Source organism: Amblyomma mixtum, chromosome 1 (genome assembly GCF_055824585.1).
Source record: "Amblyomma mixtum isolate Tamu chromosome 1, ASM5582458v1, whole genome shotgun sequence".
NCBI lineage: Eukaryota > Metazoa > Arthropoda > Arachnida > Ixodida > Ixodidae > Amblyomma > Amblyomma mixtum.
The window spans coordinates 256,221,112-256,243,121 of record NC_143012.1 but is presented as its reverse complement, the minus strand read 5'-3'; the positions used below and the strand labels follow the sequence as shown (position 1 = coordinate 256,243,121).

The window sequence follows — 22,010 nt, the reverse complement described above, 5'->3', positions numbered from 1 at the left end:
ACCAATGTGTCCGATGTTTCGAGCAAAGTAATTAGAGTGCCAGTTACACCGCTCCTGAAGATAATAAAAATAAGTTTATTAAAAAGCGTTATTATAAGAAAAAAAATAATGAAGTAATAACATTACATCGAGCGTCGTACCTTTTACTAAAGTACGAGCCAAGCTAAGCCGAGCCTGCAAGAGAGCCTGCACAAGGTCAATGCGGCATGTGCTCGTCTGCTGTTGCCGTGCCGTAGAAATCGCGGGCCTAAAAAACCTGATCGGCGTTGCCGTTTGGAAATTGTATTGATGCTTTAGCATCCTAGTGGTACGAGCAGGTCTCGGCTGAGCAGAAAATTATGATGAGCGTTTCGCTGCTTCGCCCAATTTTGCTCTCCGCATCCAGGGTAAGTAAGCCCTTACCGCAGCGACCGATTCGTCCGCGATGCAAAACGATTTGCAACAACTCGCACTAGCTCTCGAAACAGTTTCACTGTTTCTTCAGTTTATTTAGCCCCTGGTTGGCGTGGCTCTAATGTCTTAAATCGTGATTAAGCAATCCGCAGAAACTTTCATATATGCATGGGAAAGACTGAAGACAGAATCGCGAAAACCACACACACACAGCGCGGGACCACCAATTGGCTCGCCAGCAAGCATTGCTAGTCAACCTACTGTCGTTGACAAGCTTAACAGATTTAGAACTATTAAGACGACTGTGAGCACTGACTAAGTGGCGTGACTGTACTAAACTTCCTTTGGTCGTAGGATAGCGCAGCTGTGTTGCTATAAAACTGCACTTTATGGTTCCTGTCCCTTATTAATTTCTTCGTTCATTCAAACTTCTCAAAGGCCACCCACGTTTAATAGTCATTTGTCTCTCGTATTTGCTTTCTATATTCAAAAGCTCTTTTCCTCGAGCATCATTTTGTAATCACTAAAGTCCTGGACTATCTCATGTAGTGACTACGAGCTACATTACTTTTGTGGCCCATCTACTGCAGAAACAAGTGCTTAGTGCTAGCTCTAGTCTCAGTCAGATGAGACCATTTGAATTGGTCAGGAAAACGATTTTAAAGGGATAGGAGGACAACGCCATTTAATATTTGTTCCGAGTAAAAATCGATTCCGAGGCTATTCCTGGGTATGTTGATTGCCCAACAGAAACAGACACATTTTTTGCTGAAAAAATTGTGTTTACAAATTTTCCCGCCACTAAGTTCAAAGTCGTGACGCACCATTTGGAAGTGAGCAGCAGTGTAGCCTAGCCTTTGTAATCTGCGGCTCAAAAGTGTGTTGAAACAATGCTGTTGTGATATCAGCTGGTAATGGTGACACCTGTATTTCATTTTTTGCCCTTCTCTAGCTTATAAAAGCTTTGTTTTCAGTGGCAGTAACATTTTTCTCATTAGAATGCAGTAATCTATCAGCATAGGCCAATTTTAATTTTATTCCATTTTATTTCCTTGAAGGGAAACTGTTAGAATTCGATGAGTTCAAAAGGGATGAATCTGTGAAACATGCAGGCAAAGCCTGTGAAATCATTTTGCGCTACCATTTGAAATGGTGGCGTAATCGCCGAATAAAGTGGCGTCGGCGCTCAGGCTTCTCTGCAGTGCACAGCGACTGGCAGAGGACCCCATAATGACGTCACATACGACGGAGTTGCGTTCCCAGCTAGGAAACAGTTGTTTCATGGAAGAGAACCAAATCCATTGAAGGTGAAGCTCACAAAGCATTGTTTGGCGGCATGGACGACACACTGCAGAATGCAGGCGAAGGCAGCGGACATCTGAAATTTCAGCGATAATGACGTCACTATGAGTTTCCCCCCATTCTACAACGCAGTGAGGAGAAGCCTGAACATCGTCTTGATTTTTTAATCTACGATTATTCACCATTTTAAATGCTAGGTCAAAAATACTTTGCATGCTTTACCTAGAAGCTTCATAGATTCGAATTCTTGAATAACCTCGAATTCTCAAAAAACCATTTCAGCTTCTCTTTAAAGATTCGGTAACGAGTGTCACATAAGGACTCTGCATGGAGATACACTGGTTTCCAAGTGGTTTCAGTCGCATTTTTAGTTCTAGTGACTGTGATGCCCCTTCACCTGTGTTCACTCTGCACATTGCTTTTAAGCGCTACAAACTACAAGAGGTAGCCATGACTATAGTTAGATGCAACTTAAAAACGAAGTGGCAAATGCCACTCACAGAAGGCCCTTCAGTCTATGACACTGACCTGTTGTCATGATATCGTGGTTAGCCACTTTGCACCTGCCATAGCTATCAGCAGGTGCATGCTAGCAGAAAGGCGCAGTGCAGTTGTCCATGCCATCATGCTTATATAGGTTGGCACCATTAGTTGGACGGTGTCCTTTCAGAGCCAATGTCACTTCGGTCTTGAGCTATGGTAGCCTTGAATTGGCCCAAATAAGATCTGTTATTATTGTGGCATGATTTTAAGCCTGTCGTAATATGGAGAAAGCATTCTGCATGCATCTAGTGTTGTGGAGGTTTCTCACTCTTAGTTAAAAAGAAAATTGTCAATTTGCTTTGTTATTGCTCTGCAGCAGTACTTGGTTATTCTTTTACAGAACTTAAAAATTTTTATTGTTTGTCAAGTTTTTGTTTTGATGAATGTGTACTGCTTTTTCTGACCTAGAATTTATCGCAGTGCACTTCCAGAGGAATAGCTGTCTTCACAGAAATGAAATATTGTAGAATTAATTCAAATTATGAACACGGGAACACAGGGTCCTTCATAGAGCACAGGTTTGTCTGCAGAAGCCGCTGGTCCTCGCGACAGACATCTCATTTTGTACTACTCTAACCTCCTTCACTCTGTTCCCTCTGTCCTGTTGCTGTTGTATTGGACATGTGCTTGCCCTCTCTCGTGCTGGCTAATGTGTTTCTTGCTCGTGCTTTGCGAGAGAGCCAGTGCCACTGTCCTTGCTGCAAGGTCAAAATTGCAGGCACAGTTCTGGCTAGGGAATTTTTACTTTGCGGGGGCAAGCTGAGAAAGAAAAAGATGCTTTCATGTGCATATATTTCAGTACACACTAGGCGCACCTAGTTAGTGCTTGGAAATAATCCACCATCTCTCATCAGGCTGCCTCTGTTAGCCGTGCCATAGGCATTGTTGTTGCTCCTTTTGATGAGCTCTTCTTTGTTTACTGTGTTTTTCTCCTATTGTTCATTGTGCGTCACTGCCAGCATTTCATAATTGACAATTAAATGCACCAGTTTTTATGTGGTCAAGAGACAAAAAAAAATGTTTGGGTGTTGCTCTGACCACAGTGACAGGCAGGAAGATCCTAAAAGTGAGAATGCCTTGTAACTCACTCAACAGGCCTGGCCAGCGGCTCGCTGTACATCTACCAGCAGCAACAGCGGCAGCGACAGCGGCCAGTCTCGAGCTCAGCCAACACCTATTAATGGCTACGAGCGTACGGCCCAAAAGATCTTCGAGGAAGTGCGCGAGACCAGGCGCAAAGCAGCCACGGGGGACTGGGAGGCCCCCAAGCTTTTTCTGGTGGAGCGTGTGGGTGACTATCGCTGCACCCCCTACTGGGAAAGGGATGTCCTCAAGCTGCTCAAGCTGGCAGACTCCAAGGAGGACAGGAAGGCAGGCATTCACAGGCCGGTGAGCTGCATGTGCACTTGTTTTAGTCTTGCTAGCATTCAAGGTCAACAAGTCGACGTGGTTAAATCATTTCTCTTTTATGGAACAGCGTAGAAAAGAACACATCGACATGAGCCCGACTTTCAACAAGATTTGTTGGAGAGCACTTCACGTACATGTACATTTGCAGCCTAAAAAAACAGCAAATGTGCTTGTCACAACCACAACAGAAAAACAAGAACCTTTTAAAAGCACTAGCTCTTCCTTAGTCAGCGCGACAGAAAGAGTGCTAATGCAATGGTTATGGGTCTGAGATTTTTGATGTTGATGTTGCTTTTATTTCGCATACTTCCGTTGTGGTTGTGACAAGGCGCATTTTTTTTTTCCGTTTTTTAGGCTGCAAATGTACATATACGTGACGTGCTTTCCAATAAATCTTGTTGCAACTTAGTGCTTGTGTCGCCGTGTTCTTTTCTGCATCTGTGTTCTTTTCTGCGCTCTTCCATAAAAGATAAATTGAAGCCCGGTCTTCCACCGTAGTAAATCAGTTAACATGAGGTAGTAATGACTACAGTTGACTCTTAAAACAAATGCTATATTCATAAACACTCACTCACTTACAATTCCTCAAAGATCCAGTCACACGTCAGCACAGTATCGCTCAACGAGTCGTGTTCCCTGTTCCCACCTCTCCCTCTGCACACAAACACACTCATAAAGCAAGTGTATGCACACTCGTCGGTTTTCTCAAAGTGTGGACCCCGGCCTTGCTCAAGCCATTTCTTTGCAATTGGAAACCTAGTCTTGATGCAGACAGCACTCCACCAAAAGCTCTGCCTTCCCAGCTTCTGAGAGAAATCTTAAACACCACTTGCTGACAGTTTTATTTATTTTTAGTTGTTGGTAGTCAACGGTTGCAGTGAAAATTGGTCCATTACTTTCAGCTCACAAAATTTACTAAATGTGCACTACTTTGTGCATGTTCACCAGAGGAAAACCAGCGTGAAAGGGACACATGCACTACAAGGTAATGGCATGGAGATGACACTGGAACACAAGTGATTAATCCTTTTTGATGTTGATGTTGCTTTTATTTCGCATACTTCCGTTGTGGTTGTGACAAGGCGCATTTTTTTTTTCCGTTTTTTAGGCTGCAAATGTACATATACGTGACGTGCTTTCCAATAAATCTTGTTGCAACTTAGTGCTTGTGTCGCCGTGTTCTTTTCTGCATCTGTGTTCTTTTCTGCGCTCTTCCATAAAAGATAAATTGAAGCCCGGTCTTCCACCGTAGTAAATCAGTTAACATGAGGTAGTAATGACTACAGTTGACTCTTAAAACAAATGCTATATTCATAAACACTCACTCACTTACAATTCCTCAAAGATCCAGTCACACGTCAGCACAGTATCGCTCAACGAGTCGTGTTCCCTGTTCCCACCTCTCCCTCTGCACACAAACACACTCATAAAGCAAGTGTATGCACACTCGTCGGTTTTCTCAAAGTGTGGACCCCGGCCTTGCTCAAGCCATTTCTTTGCAATTGGAAACCTAGTCTTGATGCAGACAGCACTCCACCAAAAGCTCTGCCTTCCCAGCTTCTGAGAGAAATCTTAAACACCACTTGCTGACAGTTTTATTTATTTTTAGTTGTTGGTAGTCAACGGTTGCAGTGAAAATTGGTCCATTACTTTCAGCTCACAAAATTTACTAAATGTGCACTACTTTGTGCATGTTCACCAGAGGAAAACCAGCGTGAAAGGGACACATGCACTACAAGGTAATGGCATGGAGATGACACTGGAACACAAGTGATTAATCCTTTTGAGAGGCACTTCAATAGAGCGGAATGCAGGACAGCTAATCCATGTGCACAGGTACATCATGCTCTTTCCGAGCATCTTTTCATGATTGATCATTTTTGCTCTAGCTTCAACACCATGTCATTCTCTTCTGGTGCAGGTGCTCCTTTCCTGCTGGGTTTTCTCTGAGTTTACTGACAGTGCAGCAAAGTCTTACAGCATGCACATGTTAGTGCTGCTGTTAGCGCTGAATATTGATTGCTTCCATTATTGGTCCTGGTTACATATGGCTGTACCGATTGGGTAGGCAGATGTCTCTCTCAGCTGCGCCTTTTCATTTGACATTAATCGCAGAGCCTCCCTTTGTGGATCCTCTTGGTTCACCGTGCATGTCACGGGTTAATTCGTTCTGCTGCCCTCACTGTGCTTTAGGGCTTCATCTCGTGCTGTAGCTCGAGAATGGATGTGTAGTCCTTTTCTCTTGCAGACCTGTCTGCCTTGGGCCTTTTGAGCAATGTGGCCATGGTGGGAGAATGGTGCAAGGGGAAAAAGACCTTTAATGCGCCATTGGCAGAATTATTTAGAGAATGTGTTGCAGGGCACTTGTTTAATTGCTTAATATTTTTATGCTAACGAGAGATTTTAACAGTACACTGTTCATGTAGCAAATTGTTCAATGGCTTCTTTGCAGTAAAGAGATAGGGTCGGAAGGATTGAATAAACTACAGAGTTGCCGTCTTGTCGTGAAGTGAGGTTGCGATGTCACTGCCGGAGATTACAGAGGTTTCATTGCTCAGCACCCAACCGTGACATGATAACAGCAGTAGGTTGTGTACTAGCTGGGTGCCGCTGAAAATTGACTTCACTGCCGCAAAAACTCCTGTTGACCCAACAAAACAGTACTGATTTCACGTCTGTCACGCCTGTCTCGGCCTCGGTGTGCTGACCACTTGGCCAGACAGAGAGGCTGTGCTCCAGCTCTCCTGGCTTTGCCAAAGCTTCCATCATGCATCAGAGTGAAAGCTGGAGCTGAAGGCAAAAAATTTCACAATTAATGCAAGAGGCTGGGGCTGTGGTTGTATATTACCTCCTTGGGAACGGCAGCAAGTAGTCGTCCTTCTGAACAGTTATGTAATCCCATTACAGTACAGAGGCCAGTTCTAGTGACCTCCTAACCACACCCAGTGTTTGTGTGCAAATTCTCTTATCTTGACGAAAGACCTTGTGGCACCTATGGTTATGTTCACCCTCTCTTGGTGGTCGCTTTATAATGTGGCAATGTTTGTCAGTTGTGTGTGTCACGTGTCACATAGGCTGCCTGTACGTGTCTTACAGCTGGGAAGCCGCACCATTGTGAAGAACACCCCCTTCATGTGCAAGATGCTGTGGCGAGTGAAGCACCTGGTGAAAGTGAGCCCCATCACGTTCCCAGATGGGGAGCCCACTGAGGTGACGACGGGCACACACTTGAGCCGTGACGGCGTCTTCCGCATTGTGCCCCACCTGAAGGTGCCCGAACAGCGTCTGCTCGAGCCTGCCACACACACGAAGCGAAAGTTTACTGGCAAGGAAATTGCGAGAGTGCTGCATGCAAAATGGAACCATGGCCTGGGTTGAATAAAGTTCCTACACTGTTTGCAATGGCCTTAAGCTTTTCTAGTTCCATTCCGCTTGACATCAGGAGTACTACAGACCACATGGTGGTGGTCTTTGTGACCTTTTATGCTCGTGCTGCACCCGGAACAAAGATGCAAGGACAGGATTACAAGAGGGGCAGTGCAATTTCTGTATATATGTATTTGTTTTCTTTTGTGTATGCCTTTTTGTATTTTTGGCAGAGCTATGCTTCCATCTGCTATAATCTTGTACTGAGATCTGAGAATCCATAAATTAATAAAAATATCAGTTTTCTGCTGTGATGAAAATGACACATACACAAAAAAATTCTTACCTGCCACAGTTCTATTGACACATTTATCATACAACTTTTTAAATTAATATTAGAATGGTTTTAGTAAGCCTCATAAACTTTTGCATAGGATAGCGTTGCAGCTGCTGTGTATATCATATCAAAGCTCTATAAGAGTGTCATGAAATCCTCATGGTTGTGAAGGTTGCTTTGTAGAAGTGACTGCAGGGCTCAAATTTCTTTGAATTTTTGAATGCAAAGGGCGTGGAGATTCAAACTTCTATTGGGGCTTCATGCATGTTTGAAGGGTCAATAGTGTTTACTGCTTGGCAAAAAGGGATATCGGACCTAATGGCATCAGGAAAAACAGGAAAGTGCTGTGGGGTTAGAAGCAATTGCACTCTAGTCATTAATTTGTAGTGTTTGTGTGCTTGCTTTAAAAGTTATGTCGAGCCAATTTTCTTTTTTTTATATAAATATTTTCCTTTCTTCACCCACATTAGAACCTGGGTATGTCAGTGCAATTGGAAGGCATCACCTAGATAGCGGAGTGCCACACATAGCATCAGTTAGGACAGTAGCTCTAGCGTCTTTACGTCTCAGCTTGGTAGCAGTCATCAGAAGGCTGGCATGGCCTGTGCAGTGTTTGAGGCGAGACGCGAACTGCGGTGGTCAAATTTCGATAAGAGGCGAAATTCTAGAGGCCCCTGTACTGTGCAATGTCAGTGCACATTAAAGAACCGTAGGTGATCGCAATTTCCGGAGCCCTTCACTACGGCGTCCCTCATAGCCTGAGTCGTTTTAAGACATTAAACCCCTATAAACCAAACCAAACGAGTTTCATGCTCCTAATGGATTACATAATTTAGACCAGCTGGGGTTCTTTAATGTGGACCGACATTGGATAAACCAAACCAAATGAGTTTCTTGCTCCTAATGGATTAATTTAGACCACACATTGGATAGCTCACAGAAACTTTTGCATTTCACCTCCATCAAAATGCGGCCACCGCGGCCGGGATTAGGTGCACCAGCCAAGTGCCATAGCTGCTAATTCATCATGGTGGCCCAGATACAACGGCTCCATAAGGGTGACGACAAGGGACACCGTAACAACAGCCTTCAGCCAGGTGATGCCAAGAAATAACCCAGTTGGCTAATCCCAATAGCCAAGCTTCCAGGACTGTTCATTGTTTCAACCAGCAGCATTCAGCTAACATACCTGGAACCTGGTCATAAATATCAATGGTAATTCTAGCAAAATGTTTGCAACTCATTGTATCCATTTGATATAACGTAATTATAATGCTTTTTTTTCTTTGTAAAATATGTTCCGTCTGCAGCAACATTCTTGCACAGCCTCGACACCAGTGCAGCAGCTGCTGCTTCTTTTTTGTTGTGGCATACATTTTACAGTCATTGAAGCAGGGGGGCTAAGAGGCCTACTGACTGGGGCACTTGATGTTGCATGCGAAAAAAATTTGTGGCCATTAGAAACTTTCTCGTAATCAATGCTCAGCAATTTATGCTGATGCAATGGCCTCACTATTATATATTAACCGAGTTTTTTGGTTTTCACGCTTGACGGCACCCTACCTCAGAGAGATGCACTTCATGAAGATGCAGTGCATAGACATGATCCGACTTTGAGCGGGTGGCAGAGAGTTGCAATTTCCGCCGAAGTGCTAGCAAATTGTGAGACAGAACTTGTTTACTCTTTTTGGTCGCATGGCATCACCAGAGATTTTAATGAGACTCTGCATGTGAGCCCATTAACCTCGCGGAATGTGATGGCATATCTACCCCTCAGCTTGAGTGCGAGCCAGGCTCACCTCAATGGGCGTGAAGAGCTCGACTCGCCAAAAAAGTGGAATTGCAGCCATTGTCAACATACTTGCCAAAGCCCACTGGGGCAACTCCTCCAGTTTTCTAGTGCATTTCTAGGCATGGTCATTGTTGAAGAGCAACATTTCTAGAATAGAGCAATGGGCCCGTTGGCATAGTACCTATGGACCTAAAAGAGGACTTTCAAAGGATATTTACCGAACAGCATGAAACTGGCGCAGTGGAGAGATTCCACAGACTTGTTGCTCCACCCATTATATTGTGAAAAGTTGACCGGAAAGTGCCGTCTTGTACCGCAGACCGCAACAAAAAGGAATTGAACTTTTTCTCTTCATTACGCCACCAGTCTCTCATCTTGCTGCTCAACCTATTGCTTCCAAGAACTTGCAAGCCTATTGCTTTTTGCCAGGAGTAGGTGCACTGCTATAGGACTCACTACTGCATCCCATCCAATGTGAGAAGTTTTTTGATGCTCTTGTGAATGGTTCCCACAGTACCGATTCGTCTGGCTCTCATGCCTTTGGCGACATGGTGTAGGTTATTGGAGGGATTGTTCATTTTGTTCTCGGCGAAAGTGCCTGCCAGCTACTCAGAAGCCCACTCAAGAGCCAAGGCATTTTAAATTTAGCTGTTGAGCCCATTTGTCTTTCAGATACACTGCTGTCACTGAGCACCGTACCACTGCTATTCCAATCACCTACAACTGCTGAGTAGCAGTTACAGAAACATAGCTCTCTTTGGCATTCATGGTGGCAGTTGTTTTTACATGCTCCAACTCTTGTTCTCTGTGAGATACATATAGATCGCTTCATTTCCCTCCTGTTCAGGTTGCACAGAAATCATAACAGGCACGTCCTTGTGTTTCTCATCATGGCAGAAATGTGAACTTTTTACGGCAGGAGGAAAGGCGCAGTGGTTGCCTCAGTCATGGTGGATACCTGAACTGCACCACAAAGTAAGGGATGGAGGAAGGAGTGAAAGGAGCCAAAGAGGAGGAGATGCTACAGTGGGGGAGGCCCCACACTGATTTCAACCACCTGGAATTCTTCAGTCTGGTTTGGTTTGGTTTATTTGGGTTTAACGTCCCAATGCAAGTCAGACTATGAGGGACGCCGTAGTGAAAGGCTCTGGAAATTTCGACCACCTGGGGTTCATTAACGTGCACTGACATCACACACACAGTACACAGGTCTCTAGAATTTTGCCTTCATCGAAATTCAGCCGCCACGGCCGGGATTGAACCGTGTCTTTCGGGTCAGCAGCCGAGCGCCGTAACCACTGAGCCACTGCGGCGGGGACCTGGAATTCTTCAAAGTGCACTGACATTGCAAGCAGCACATTTTACCCCCACTGAAATGGGCCCGTGGCAGCCAGGATTCATTGCCATGACCCCATGATCAAGAGCCAAACACTATAGCCATTGTGGCAGGGTCTATTCCTCACCTGAAGATAGCTGTAGCAATGTTTTCTATATGCTACACCATAACGGAATTTTTTTCAAGCTGAAGCACTACACTGCACAGGTCTTGTAGCTCTTTAGCATGACTGTGGCTTGCGCATTTGGAGGAGGGTCCAACAACGAAGACCTGATAGCAGGTTTTATTGACGTGGCCCACCGCACTATGTGCACCAAGTGCACACAGCCAGTGATCGAAGCCCGACCACTTATCACCAAGCACGATGCTGCCAACTCGTGTACAGCAGACCTTGGCACCAAACGTCCACTGCAGTGCCCAGCATTTCACACACAGCTAAAGTCATGACCACACTTCCTAGCTGGGGAAGAGTCAGCAGCACTAACTTTGCCCTTCTACACTTTGCTCTGTATTCAGCTGCTGCTGAGCTTCTATAGAACGCTTCATCATTTCTGGCTGGACTTCCATGTAAATGGCCATCATTCGGTGGTTGACACTTATTGCCTTGCCTGCACAGAGGTCCACACACTTGCTCTGAAATGGAGGCAAACATTATTGCAACACTAACAGCCACTCATATATTCTCCATACACTGTGCAAAGTGAAACAGCTAGCCCTTTTGCTTATTCCGCCGAAAGAAACTAGCCATAACAGGGCGATTTGTACCGAATGCGCTCAACTTTGTTCACCAATTTCTTCTCCTACCACTTCCGGGATGAAATCACTTTTTTTGTTTTCCATGTGAAAAAAGCCTGGCAGAAAGAAAAGAAGCTGCAGCTTTTCCACGCACAAGCAACCTCTGAGATTTTGGATGCCACGTTTTCATCTGGACGCAATAGCTACTGAACCATCGTGGTTGGACGGCATGTTATCATCCCACTCGCACCCTGTAAGACCCCACCAAGGTGTGGAAGGATGCTTATTTAGGACCATGTCTTAACGCAACCTCATTTGATGGAAAAGCTCAAATATGAAAACTGTGAACCTAGGGACAGTGTCACTGTTGTGTGTTCCACATTGAACAGGTGTATCTGCTATGCTTAAAAGTGAGCCAAGTGAGTGAAGTTCAGCTCTTAAAAGAACGCTGCACACAGTACATTGTGTTTTGCAGCAATGCTATCTATAAAAACCCACTTTCACATGGACATTTCTGCCATGCTCATGTATTAACAAAAGAAATCGTCTCTGAAAAGCACTCTGTCCGCATGTAAAACCGCGCAAGGAAGCAATGACGGGCTGTTTTCAATCTTTTAAAGATATGCACCAACTAGCTGAACAACAAGCTTTATTTCACTCTATCCAACGTTGCATCAATGCTATCGTCAGAGTGATACTGACTCGTGAGAGGACAAGCATGTTGAAAACGGCAGTAACAAATTGCTTTGAGCACTACTCATGGCACTCTCTATTGACTATGTAGTATCACACATGCATGGATGCCTCGTTTATCATTTTGAATGATAAAAAAAAAAAAGAAGCCTTCCTGCTGGACACTCCAATGCAGCAGTAGCAATTTTAGCTCTTGTCGATTGCTGCCCACGCAAACTGTACAACATAAACCCTTTTATGTGAACACATTTTTTCCAGCACTTGGCATGGCTTTTCCATGCTGCCAGAATTTAATCAAGGCATCCCAGCAAGATCAGTATAAGCATGGAACATCCACATGCTTTGAAGCCTAGCACGAGCTGTGCATGGCACCACAGCTGACAGCACACCAAGCTCGTATACACATGGAGCATGAAAAACCACAGTTCTTTCCCACACTCAAAGTTTGGGTGCTGCTCCACTATAAATACATCCAGTGCATACGTAACGGCCTAAGCAGCCCCAGTTGGACTACATGCTGTGTTATTTCTTCACTCTATTAACCAAATACATTACAAAACTACATATGCTACTGTTGGTATTTCTGCATATAAGGTGAATTTATATTAACCGCACACAAAAATGGCCTTGCAGAAACCAACGTTTACAGCAAAAAGTTCACTTGCCACGAGTCTCACTTGCCTCACTTTGATCGAACTGCAAAAGCTTGCTCCAACCACTGTGGCTTGCCCCCAAAGCTAGCAAAAGCGTTACAAGGTTGTGCAGCAAACAAACCAAGCCATAATCTTTTTTGAGTTGCGCAAGCAGCTCTCCGTCTCTCATTTTTAATTAACGATGGCCGCGTATTCGACGCTGTGAATACCATTTAGTGCCAGTTAAGTACATAATTGGGCCTGCCAGGGGCAGTAGCAACCCCAAAAAGCCGCAACACGTCGGGGATGCCGGCGTTGGATACCACTGCGCCACTGATTGCACCAACCTCATCTGGAGTTAGGTCTCGATAGTTAAGATTGTTCACGCAGTGTCGGAAGCATGTCTCCGTCATCCTGTTGTATATCAAAAGGAAGTCCCGGAACTGAAAAAGAATAAACCAAACGCTTTCTTCAAACCGCATGCAGTCGGCAGAGACAAAAGCACGAGTTTCTCGAGTGTGTTGACCTCAGTTTCGCTAGGCAGTAAAAGGCGAAGTTACTGCAGAGTTTGGTGGAGGATATGGAAGCTAAAGAAATGCTTTAAAAGGTGAACAGCTTAAGTAGAAAGCACGTCGCACAATTCCGTGCACAACATACGTTTCTAATCGCTGCATCCTCCGCCATGAGGTAGTAAAATGTTTCGAACGATTTTGAGCACGACGCCAGACGACGCCAACGACGCTGGTTTCGAACAGTAGTTACGAAACTTCGAATCAAACTCGCAGCCTACTTCACCAATTTCTCAAACCTCACCTCATTTAACACAGGCTGAAAATAACCGTTTTTTTTTTACGAATGTTTAGCACAAGTAGTGCTTTGGGGTTTCCTGCTCTTTGGTTTTGGAAAAGAAGAGAGTGGGAGAGAGCATTAGTCAACATGGCGTAGTAAAATCAACGCGGAACACTGTAGAGTTGACATCTGCGTATGACCAGTTTGTGGTGGTGCTATAGTGGTGCCAACTTTTGCCTGTGTGATTATCGCCAGCTGTACGAATTCTCACTCACTCGGGGCACGCTGCTGTCTGCGCATTTTAGTGTCACGTCCACTGTTGCTCGCTATGTCCGTGCTGAAAATTCGGATCTTCGAATAGACGCAGGGGGCAGACGCTGGTCTGCGTCCCAGATGATCTTGCTGTACAGGCGTTCAAAGTGAGTTGAGTGCTCTTTTACCCAGGAGGCATGCCATGGACATGCCTTACTACTCTTGCTGCTGTCCAGCCGCGTCTTGCGTAGTGCGCCGCTGTTTGTACAATTGATTTGCGTCGGTTGTTTCACTCCATCTTCCATCTTTTTAGCGCTTGCTGGCATGGAAAACGAAGAGGAGCAGGAGAACGAGCTGTTGGTTCTGGAAAGCATCTACGATGCTTCGGTCTTTGGAGTGGAAAAGAATCCTGGCCGGTATCCTAAAGGACACTACCTGGCCCGCGTTGAAGTCCCCAAGCCTTTCCATGTGCTGGTGCCACGAGTGAACGCTCCAGGTGCGCGCATTTTGAAAGTGGTCGTTACCTTGTCTTCGCAAAAACAGAGAAATAGACTGATGAATTTGCACATTTACCGTACGTTTATAGTCACAGTATGCAAAATAATCTTTTGCATACAACGGCTATTTCACACGCGTGGGCTTGGTATATGTTTTGTTTACATATCGAAACGCTGACACCGATCGCGTTGACCACGTAAGGATATCATCTGCTGAACGCAATGGTGCACGTGTCTTTCATGGTGTGCAGCGCTAGAATACGAGAGACAAGTACAAAGAGGGCGAAACAGTAGTGCTGGAAGATAGAACAAAGAGAATAGTCGGCAATACTAGAAATTAAAGAACTCGAAATTCCTATTGAGGCAGTAGTTTGGTTTTGTGCATGGCTTCTTGTGCTTGGCTATTGACTCCTATTGCTGACCCACAAAATGAATAACCATCCAGCTTTTTGAGTAACTGCACTCTAAAAGGGTTGTTGCAGTCATTACGTTTGATTATGCACGTGTATTCCGACACCTCTATATTCCTCAAGACATTGTTCCCCAGTGAACTTCGTGCCTGGTACATAACTGCACTGCACCTGGCTGAGTGATTGCATGGCACTGGAGGGCCTATGGGAAGGCTGCCATGGAGCTTACTCAAAACGAATTGCTGGGCTGGTTGGTTCTTCATGTTTGCATTCACACAGCTTGACAACTAAGGAGAACAGGGAGACATCACACAGCGCTGACAACACTGATCGTTGAGAGAAGGAAAGAGCCCTGAGAACTAGCACGCAAATGAACGAGCAAGTTCATTTTTAGTTATCTGGTCTCTTTCCTTCTCAAGTACCAGTGTAGTTAGCGCTTTGTGATGTCTCTCTCTTGACTGTGTGAAATGTTGCGCTGCGTGAGTGTAAGCATGGAGCTTGGTAGCCTTGGTCCTCTCACGTTCTAACGTGATAGCATTAAGGAGCTTGTGTCGCAGAAATCCGGCCTTGCTGTTGTTAACCGTAAGCGACAGATCACCAGGGAAGCAACCTAGGAGGCAGGTGAGCCATCTAGGTCACGTGACCTTGTGGTGGGCAGGGTCACGTGACCCTGCCCACCGGATTGTGAGCAAAATGCCCACCATGCCCACCTCCCATCGCAGGTCAGTGCCAAATCGCTTAACCGCTGCACCAGTGAGCCAGGAGTGGTATGAGGGCTCCTAGAAATCTATAAACTTAAAAGTAGAGAATGACCAGTTCTGCATCTCTGGGTATTAACCCATTGTGCTTTTGCGTCATACCCTTAAAAGGACACTTAGGACAACACAGCAAATTTTTTTTGTTAGTAAAATCCGATAGTTCGGGCCACCGCGGTGGCTCAGTGGCTATGGTGCTCGGCTACTGACCCGAAAGACGCGGGTTCGATCCCGGCCGCGGCAGCTGGAATTTCTTTGGAGGAGAAATTCTAGAGGCCCGTGTATTGTGCGATGTCAGTGCACGTTAAAGAACCCCAGATGGTCGAAATTTCCGGAGCCCTCCACTACGGCGTCTCTCATAGCCTTAGTCGCTTTGGGACGTTAAACCCCATAAACCAACCAAACAAACCAACCGATAGTTCGGCATTTTGTGGATTTGTTGCCGCTTGTCTGGCAGCAAAATGGGCATTTATTGCTAAAAGATTTAGATTCCAAGTTTAAAAACTTTTTTTCTGCTGCTACGATTCAAACTCTGAACTCTCTGATGACGAAATGGGAGATGAGTGACGTAAAGCGGCGGAAATGGGAACAAGGACTCCGTGATTGCTGACGGCAAGCGCCCCCACCTAGCAGCAGCCGAAATTAAAACTACTGCCAGCCAGACGTTGAAGACCGTCATTGCTTTGTTTATGTTTGCATTAAGATGGATCCCGCTCCCAATACCGGCAACGAAGTTCTTGCAAAGAACTGTGTGTGGCCTGCATTCAGTGACCTCTACCCCTCGCAGCATGCGATGCTTTTGAGGGCTGAGGCAGCATCATTGTCACTGCTGAGCCACCGTCACGACTGAATGTGAAGTCGCTGGTATGTGCGAGCATACTTAAATTCTGTAATAATAGTCCTCGAAGAACTGGTTATGCAGCCAAGCGTCTTGGTACGTTGACAAAGTGAACATGCCGAACGGTGAATTTGCTAACATGGAGGCACGTTGAACATTGGCTATACACAGCTCTTTTTCCTTGTCGCAGTTGCGTGCCGTTGCATGAACTTTGTCCGAGGTGCACTTAGGCACTTGGAGGTCCTCTGCTGCTCCATGAATCGAGGCGCTTAACAAAACCATGCGGGTTCGCAGAACCCATAGCTGCGAAGCACCCCAAAGCATACCGAAACTCTACTGGCCGCCTGTTGCGCCACCAATTGCAGGTTTTTTTTTTACTTCAAACATTCAGGTTGTCTTTTTTCCGTCATCTTCATTTGATAAAAATGCACTAGTGGTTTCAAAACAAAACTTGTATATTTCAATATCGATCAAACACGTAACCATCATGCATGTTTGTCAGCCTCAAGACCTGTGGTGTCTTTTATATTTTATCATCACGCTTGTACTTGCAAGGTTGTTCTGTGGTGGTGATACCTGTGGCGATACCTGTAATCTAGTTCTTGCTCTTTTCTACCTTACAAGAGCTTTGTTTTCAGAAAAACTGTAATGTTTTTGTGTTTAGGAGCTGGTATTCTACGATACAAGCCAACTTCAATTTCTCCTTTGTGTCCCTTTAAGCAGAGTTCAAGTGTCGCCCAGTGTGAAGGCAGTGGCACAGATATTACGAAGAGAGGAATATCATATTTATGTGCATAATGGACAATACAGTAGATCCATTTATGGTCCATTATTTGCGTATTGGACCATAAATTTCAGAAGCAAGCAGTAATAAGTGTCGGAAAAGTGCCATGAAAATGTGTTTGTTTTGCTTGTGCTCTTTGCTTGCTACTTAGAAGTTTCAGTTAGTCTTATTCCTAACCTGCCTTTTTGTCTTTTTATTGATTTTTGTTGACAGTAATCAATTCAAATTTATTCTGCAACAGAAATGTTGCGAGGAGGACAGGTAAAAGCTGTGAGAACTGCTTCTGGAGCCCTGACCCCCAGCACACGGTAGTATGTCAACGCATTGAAAACTTTTGGAGTGCAGTCCCCACATGCTGCCCATTAATATGCTGCTGTAGCAGTGCTTGCAAACCCTGCAGTCATCATTCATTGGATGCAATTTCTGTTGCAGATGAAATGCAGGAGATTCTTCTCGAGCACTTGCCTCCAGTTCAGCTAGACTTTGCACTACCACCCAATTACCCCTCCGAACGTGCGCCTATGATCTGCCTGAGCTGCCCTTGGCTCACCATGAAAGAGGTGATACTTCTTTTCAGTGCTTGCTGCTATGTTTGTTAGAATCTTCACTTACTGTTCTAGATGTGCCTGTATCCGTGCTGGTGCATCGTGATGCCACCCCCTATGTAGGCACGGGCAAGAGTTTGCGAGGTGTAGTAGTTTTGCAGAAAATTATTTATTTCTGTGTTGCCTTGCTAGCCAGTCAGCTCATATTCATTCTAGTGGATGGAGCATGCTTGTCTCCTCATGCTTCCATGCTTTTCATTGACCTGCTTTGCTTGGCCGCCGCAGAGATTATTTTTCTTCCGCATCCTGCAAACTTTTGTCCATGACTTTACATTGATTAGAGCAACCATGCACCTTCAAGCAGCAACAAATGTTGACTGATATTTCGTGCAACCTGTGTTAAACCTGTTCTCCAGATGTTTTTCTTTATCTTGGTGCTTCATCGACCACATATTTGTAGCAGAGTTTCATTTTGAGAATTGTGATGCTGCGAATAGGAGATAAAAGCAAAAAGTAAGCCTGAGGCGGTGGTACACTGGCTGTAGCCAGACTGCATTAAATTGCAGGTTATTTGTTACAAGGGCTGCACTAGGAGCTGTCAAACAAGGCAAGCCACAACTAATTAACTAATTGATCACTTTCTTGATACCTAAAAGGTCTCTGTCTATGGCATTGCGTAAAAGGTGGGTGTATTTGGATGAATGGTGACAGGCTTGTGGTAAGCGTGGCTATCATGAGACAGCTTCTATAGTGGCAGTCCTGAATTGAGCAGGGTCACTGATGAGCGCCCGATGGCTGGGAAGGTCGTTTCGGTCATGAGCAGTACGCGTGAAGAATGACTTGTGAAACATAGTTGTGCAGGCACGTGGCCAGACAGCGTCGTTAGGATGGTCTACTGTGCGAGGTGTTCGATGCACTGATTGGATGAACTGACTGCCATGGGATGATGTATTAGAAAACTTGAGGCAGAGGCGTGAAATTCGGTGTTGAAGAGCAAGAGAAGGTAGTTGCAACTGAGATTTCATGGGGGAGATGCTAGAATAGTGCAAGTAGCACAATTCTGAACAGATTCAAGAGCTTTAGTAAGGTTAGACTGATGTTGATCAAGGAAGGATAGTGTAGGCATTTCAAGTTTTAGGTCACACAAGGGTTTTTATAAACTAGTAGTTTCACAGAAGGAGGTGCCATGGGCAGGTTGCGGTAGAGGTATCCAACAGTCCGGTTAAAGGAATTAATTATGTGGTTTACATGGGAAGACCATGTTAAGTCATTAGCGAGGTGGACACTAAGGTACTTAAACGAGTTAATAGTATTATCATTAATTCTGTAAGTAGGAGGTGTGCAGTTTTGTGGTGGCAAAAAGAAATCAGTACAGTCTTAGTAGTATTCAGGGACATAAGCCACATAGCGCTCTATTGTTGTTGAAGGCAGATCGTTAATGTAAACTAGAAAGAACTGTGAGCCATCTGAAATAGCACGTAAAAGCGAGGACGAATTACTATTAGCAGAAACAAACTGCATGAGGTCGGTTTATAAAGCCTTGGATTCTATTGAGAACTAGTGAGTGCAGGTTTAATCGAGACAGCTTATGTAGAAGGTGGGAATGAGGTGTTTTGTCGAATGCTTTCTCGAAATCTAAAAATATAACATCAGTACGTATGTTAAAACTTGGTTGGAATGAATTTCATGAAGGACCAGAGCTTGTTGCGTTTCACCTAAGTGTCCTTTACAGAAGCGGAAGTAGACTCGGATGAAAGAGGATCTGTCCTCTTCCTTTTCACTATGCCTTCTCGCCCTGTTCCTACCAGTCAAGCCTGCACCAGCCTGCCTCATTTTCATTGTTTGCCGCTACTGCACAGCTGGAGAAACTGTGCCAGGCTCTGGATGACTGCTGGTGGCAGGACCCAAACACGGTGGTGCTGTACCGCTGGATGACCCTGCTGCAGACGGAGGCAGGCAACATTCTGGGGCTGAAGTCCAGCCACAGCCTGGCACCACTCTTCCAGGAATTGACTCGTCTCCGAAGGAACACCAGTGAGGCATTGGTTCTTTGAATTAAGCCTGGTCCAGCAGTCTTTGACGGAGTGCGCCATAGTAACAGGCGGTAGGATGGTTCGGCAGGATACCGGGAAGCTATCTCAGGAGACTAAAGATCTGATTAACCCTTTCACTGTCACGGACGTACCGGTACGTTTTCACGCTTCCCCCCCACAGTGTCACTGACGTACCGGTACGTTCTGTATCGTGCGTTCAAAATTTCGCGCTTGAGTGCAAAGCTGACGCTCTTGGACTAGCTGCGCCATCTGTTGAATATTTCTACAAGTTAGTATTTTCGCCCCTTACTGTTTTGGTATGTGCATTGAAGAGTATGGAGCGACTGCCATCCCACCCCTCTCTCTTTGCGGTCGCTCCGCGTTCGCCGGATCATGACGCACGCGTATGGTTATGGGTCCAAGGGTTGTTCTGCCATCTGCCGCTGTTTTGCAGGTTTTTATTTTTCTTCTATCGGTGTGTGAGCTATGGCGCTTCAAGTTCAAGGGCGCGCGCCATTGCCACTCCGAGAGTCAAAGAGACTGACACATGACTCGATCGCTGCTTTCACTCTCTCGTCGCACCCTCGCTTGCGGCTGGCAGCAGCAAAAGCAAAGCCCCTCAACTTTGTTTCAGCCTTTTTCCATCTCCCTCTCTCATCTTTATCACACAGCGTCCCATTTCTCTCCATTTTGCGGGCCACTGAAAGCACACCCCCCGCTGCGCGCGGTTACTTTCGGATATGGCTGACCGCGCGGGACCTTCCTCTGCGCATTGGAGCGGTGGCTCTTCAGATTCTAAATACGAGCCGAGCTCGGATTCGGACTCTGACAGCGTCTCATCTGAGGAAGAGGCGAGTTCCGCATCGTCAGATTCTGACGTTGAAACGGCGGGACCATCATCCCGGAAGTGTGCGACACTGGGGGTGCGTCACGGGCAGAAACAGCTGACAGCGAAACGGTTAAGAAACGCCAAAGCATGAGGACATCTGACTCCATAGACAAAACAGAACTCGTAGAGCTGTCGAAGTTAATAAATAAGGGCAAGGTAGCCGACATCAGGAAGTCTTAACATGGAGAAAATCGAGCATGCTCTAAAGAGCGGAGGTAGCCTAAAAGCAGTGAAGAGAAAACTAGGCATAGGTAAAAACGAGATGTATGCGATAAGAGACAAAGAGGGCAATGTCATTACCAATATGGATAAGATAGTTGAAAAAAGCAGAAGAGTTTTACACAAATCTCTACAGTAGCGATTGCAGTCAGAACGTTGCTGAGAGAGGCAGTAGAGCACAGCAATGGGACATCCCACCAGTAACGAAAGAGGAAGTAAAAAAGCCTTAGGAGCAATGCAAAAGGGGAAAGCAGCTGGTGAGGATCAGATAACAGCAGATTTGTTGAAGGATGGAGGAGAGATTGTGCTCGAAAAACTAGCCACCCTGTATACGCTATGCCTTGTGATCTTGAGCGTACCTAGAGCTTGGAAAACACTAGCATTATCTTAATTAATAAGAAAGGAGACGTCAAGGACTTGAAGAATTACAGACCGATTAGTTTATTGTCTGTTGCCCACAAGGTATTTACTAAGGTAATCACTAATAGGGTCAGGACAACCTTAGACTTCAATCAGCCAAATGATCATGCAGGCTTTCGTAAAGGATACTCGACAATAGACCATATTCACGCTCTCAGTCAGGTGATAGAGAAATGCGCAGAATATAACCAGCCCCTATATATAGCTTTCATTGATTACGAGAAAGCATTTGTCTTGGTAGAAACCTCAGCAGTCATGCAGGCATTGCGGAATCAGGGTGTAGAAAAGTGTTATGTGAAAATATTGGGAGATATTTATAACGATTGCACAGCTACCATAGTTCTCCATAAAGTCAGCAATAAAAATGCAATAAGGAAATGTGTCAAGCAGGAAGACACGATCTCGCCTATGCTATTCACTGCCTGTTTACAGGAGGTATTCCGGGGCCTGAAATGGGAACAGTTGGGGATATGAGTTAATGGACAATATCTAAGTAATCTGTGATTCGCTGATGACATTGCCTTGCTAAGTCACTCAGGACATCAACTGCAAAGCATGTTCAATGAATTAGACAGGCAGAGTAGAATGGTGGGGCTAAAAATTAACATGCAGAAAATCAAAGTAATATTCAACAGCCTGGCAAGGGAACAGCAGTTCGCAATTGATTGTGCGGTGCTGGAAGTAGTAAGAGAATATGTCTATTTAGGGCAGGTAGTGACAGCTGATCCGGATCATGAGGGAAATAACTAGAAGAATAAATATGGGGTGGAGCACATATGGCAGGTTCTCTCAGATCATGAATGGCAGTTTACCAATATCCCTCAAAAGAAAAGTATACAACAGCTGTATTTTACTGCTACGCTCCTATGAGGCAGAAATGTGGAGGCTAACAAAGAGGGTTCAGCTTAAGTTAAGGACAACGCAGCGAGCTATGGAAAGAAAAATGATAAACGTAGCGTTAAGAGATCGGAAGTGGTGGAGTGGGTGAGAGAACAAACGCGGGTTAATGACATCCTAGTTGAAATCAAGAAGTGGGCTTG

At 45.2% G+C, this 22,010-nt stretch overlaps 3 protein-coding genes across 3 annotated transcripts in view; 2 read left to right on the top strand and 1 right to left on the bottom strand.

Moving 5' to 3' along the window:
* The first annotated feature begins 164 nt into the window (after positions 1-164).
* mRpL30 (mitochondrial ribosomal protein L30) lies at positions 165-7,054 on the top strand. The gene is made up of 3 exons (XM_089565788.1): positions 165-386; positions 3,334-3,627; positions 6,745-7,054. The coding sequence occupies exons 1-3, from the start codon at positions 339-341 to the stop codon at positions 7,024-7,026; spliced, it is 624 nt and encodes a 207-aa protein (XP_089421914.1). The 5' UTR covers positions 165-338; the 3' UTR covers positions 7,027-7,054.
* A 3,692-nt stretch (positions 7,055-10,746) lies between these two features.
* Tim9b (Translocase of inner membrane 9b) lies at positions 10,747-13,303 on the bottom strand. The gene is made up of 3 exons (XM_089565790.1): positions 13,197-13,303; positions 12,887-12,982; positions 10,747-11,112 (listed from the first exon to the last, which is right to left on the bottom strand). Exons 1-3 carry the CDS (start codon positions 13,221-13,223, stop codon positions 10,960-10,962), a joined length of 276 nt encoding a protein of 91 aa, XP_089421916.1. The 5' UTR covers positions 13,224-13,303; the 3' UTR covers positions 10,747-10,959.
* A 157-nt stretch (positions 13,304-13,460) lies between these two features.
* The window catches only part of LOC149371529 (E3 ubiquitin-protein ligase RNF14-like), a 28,700-nt gene continuing 20,150 nt past the window's right edge, over positions 13,461-22,010 (top strand). Inside the window, exons 1-4 of the mRNA XM_089565787.1 lie at positions 13,461-13,747; positions 13,894-14,076; positions 17,297-17,424; positions 19,269-19,443. Of these exons, the coding sequence (XP_089421913.1) occupies positions 13,905-14,076; positions 17,297-17,424; positions 19,269-19,443 (475 nt within the window). The 5' untranslated portion in view covers positions 13,461-13,747; positions 13,894-13,904. The remainder of the gene's footprint in view (positions 13,748-13,893; positions 14,077-17,296; positions 17,425-19,268; positions 19,444-22,010) is intronic.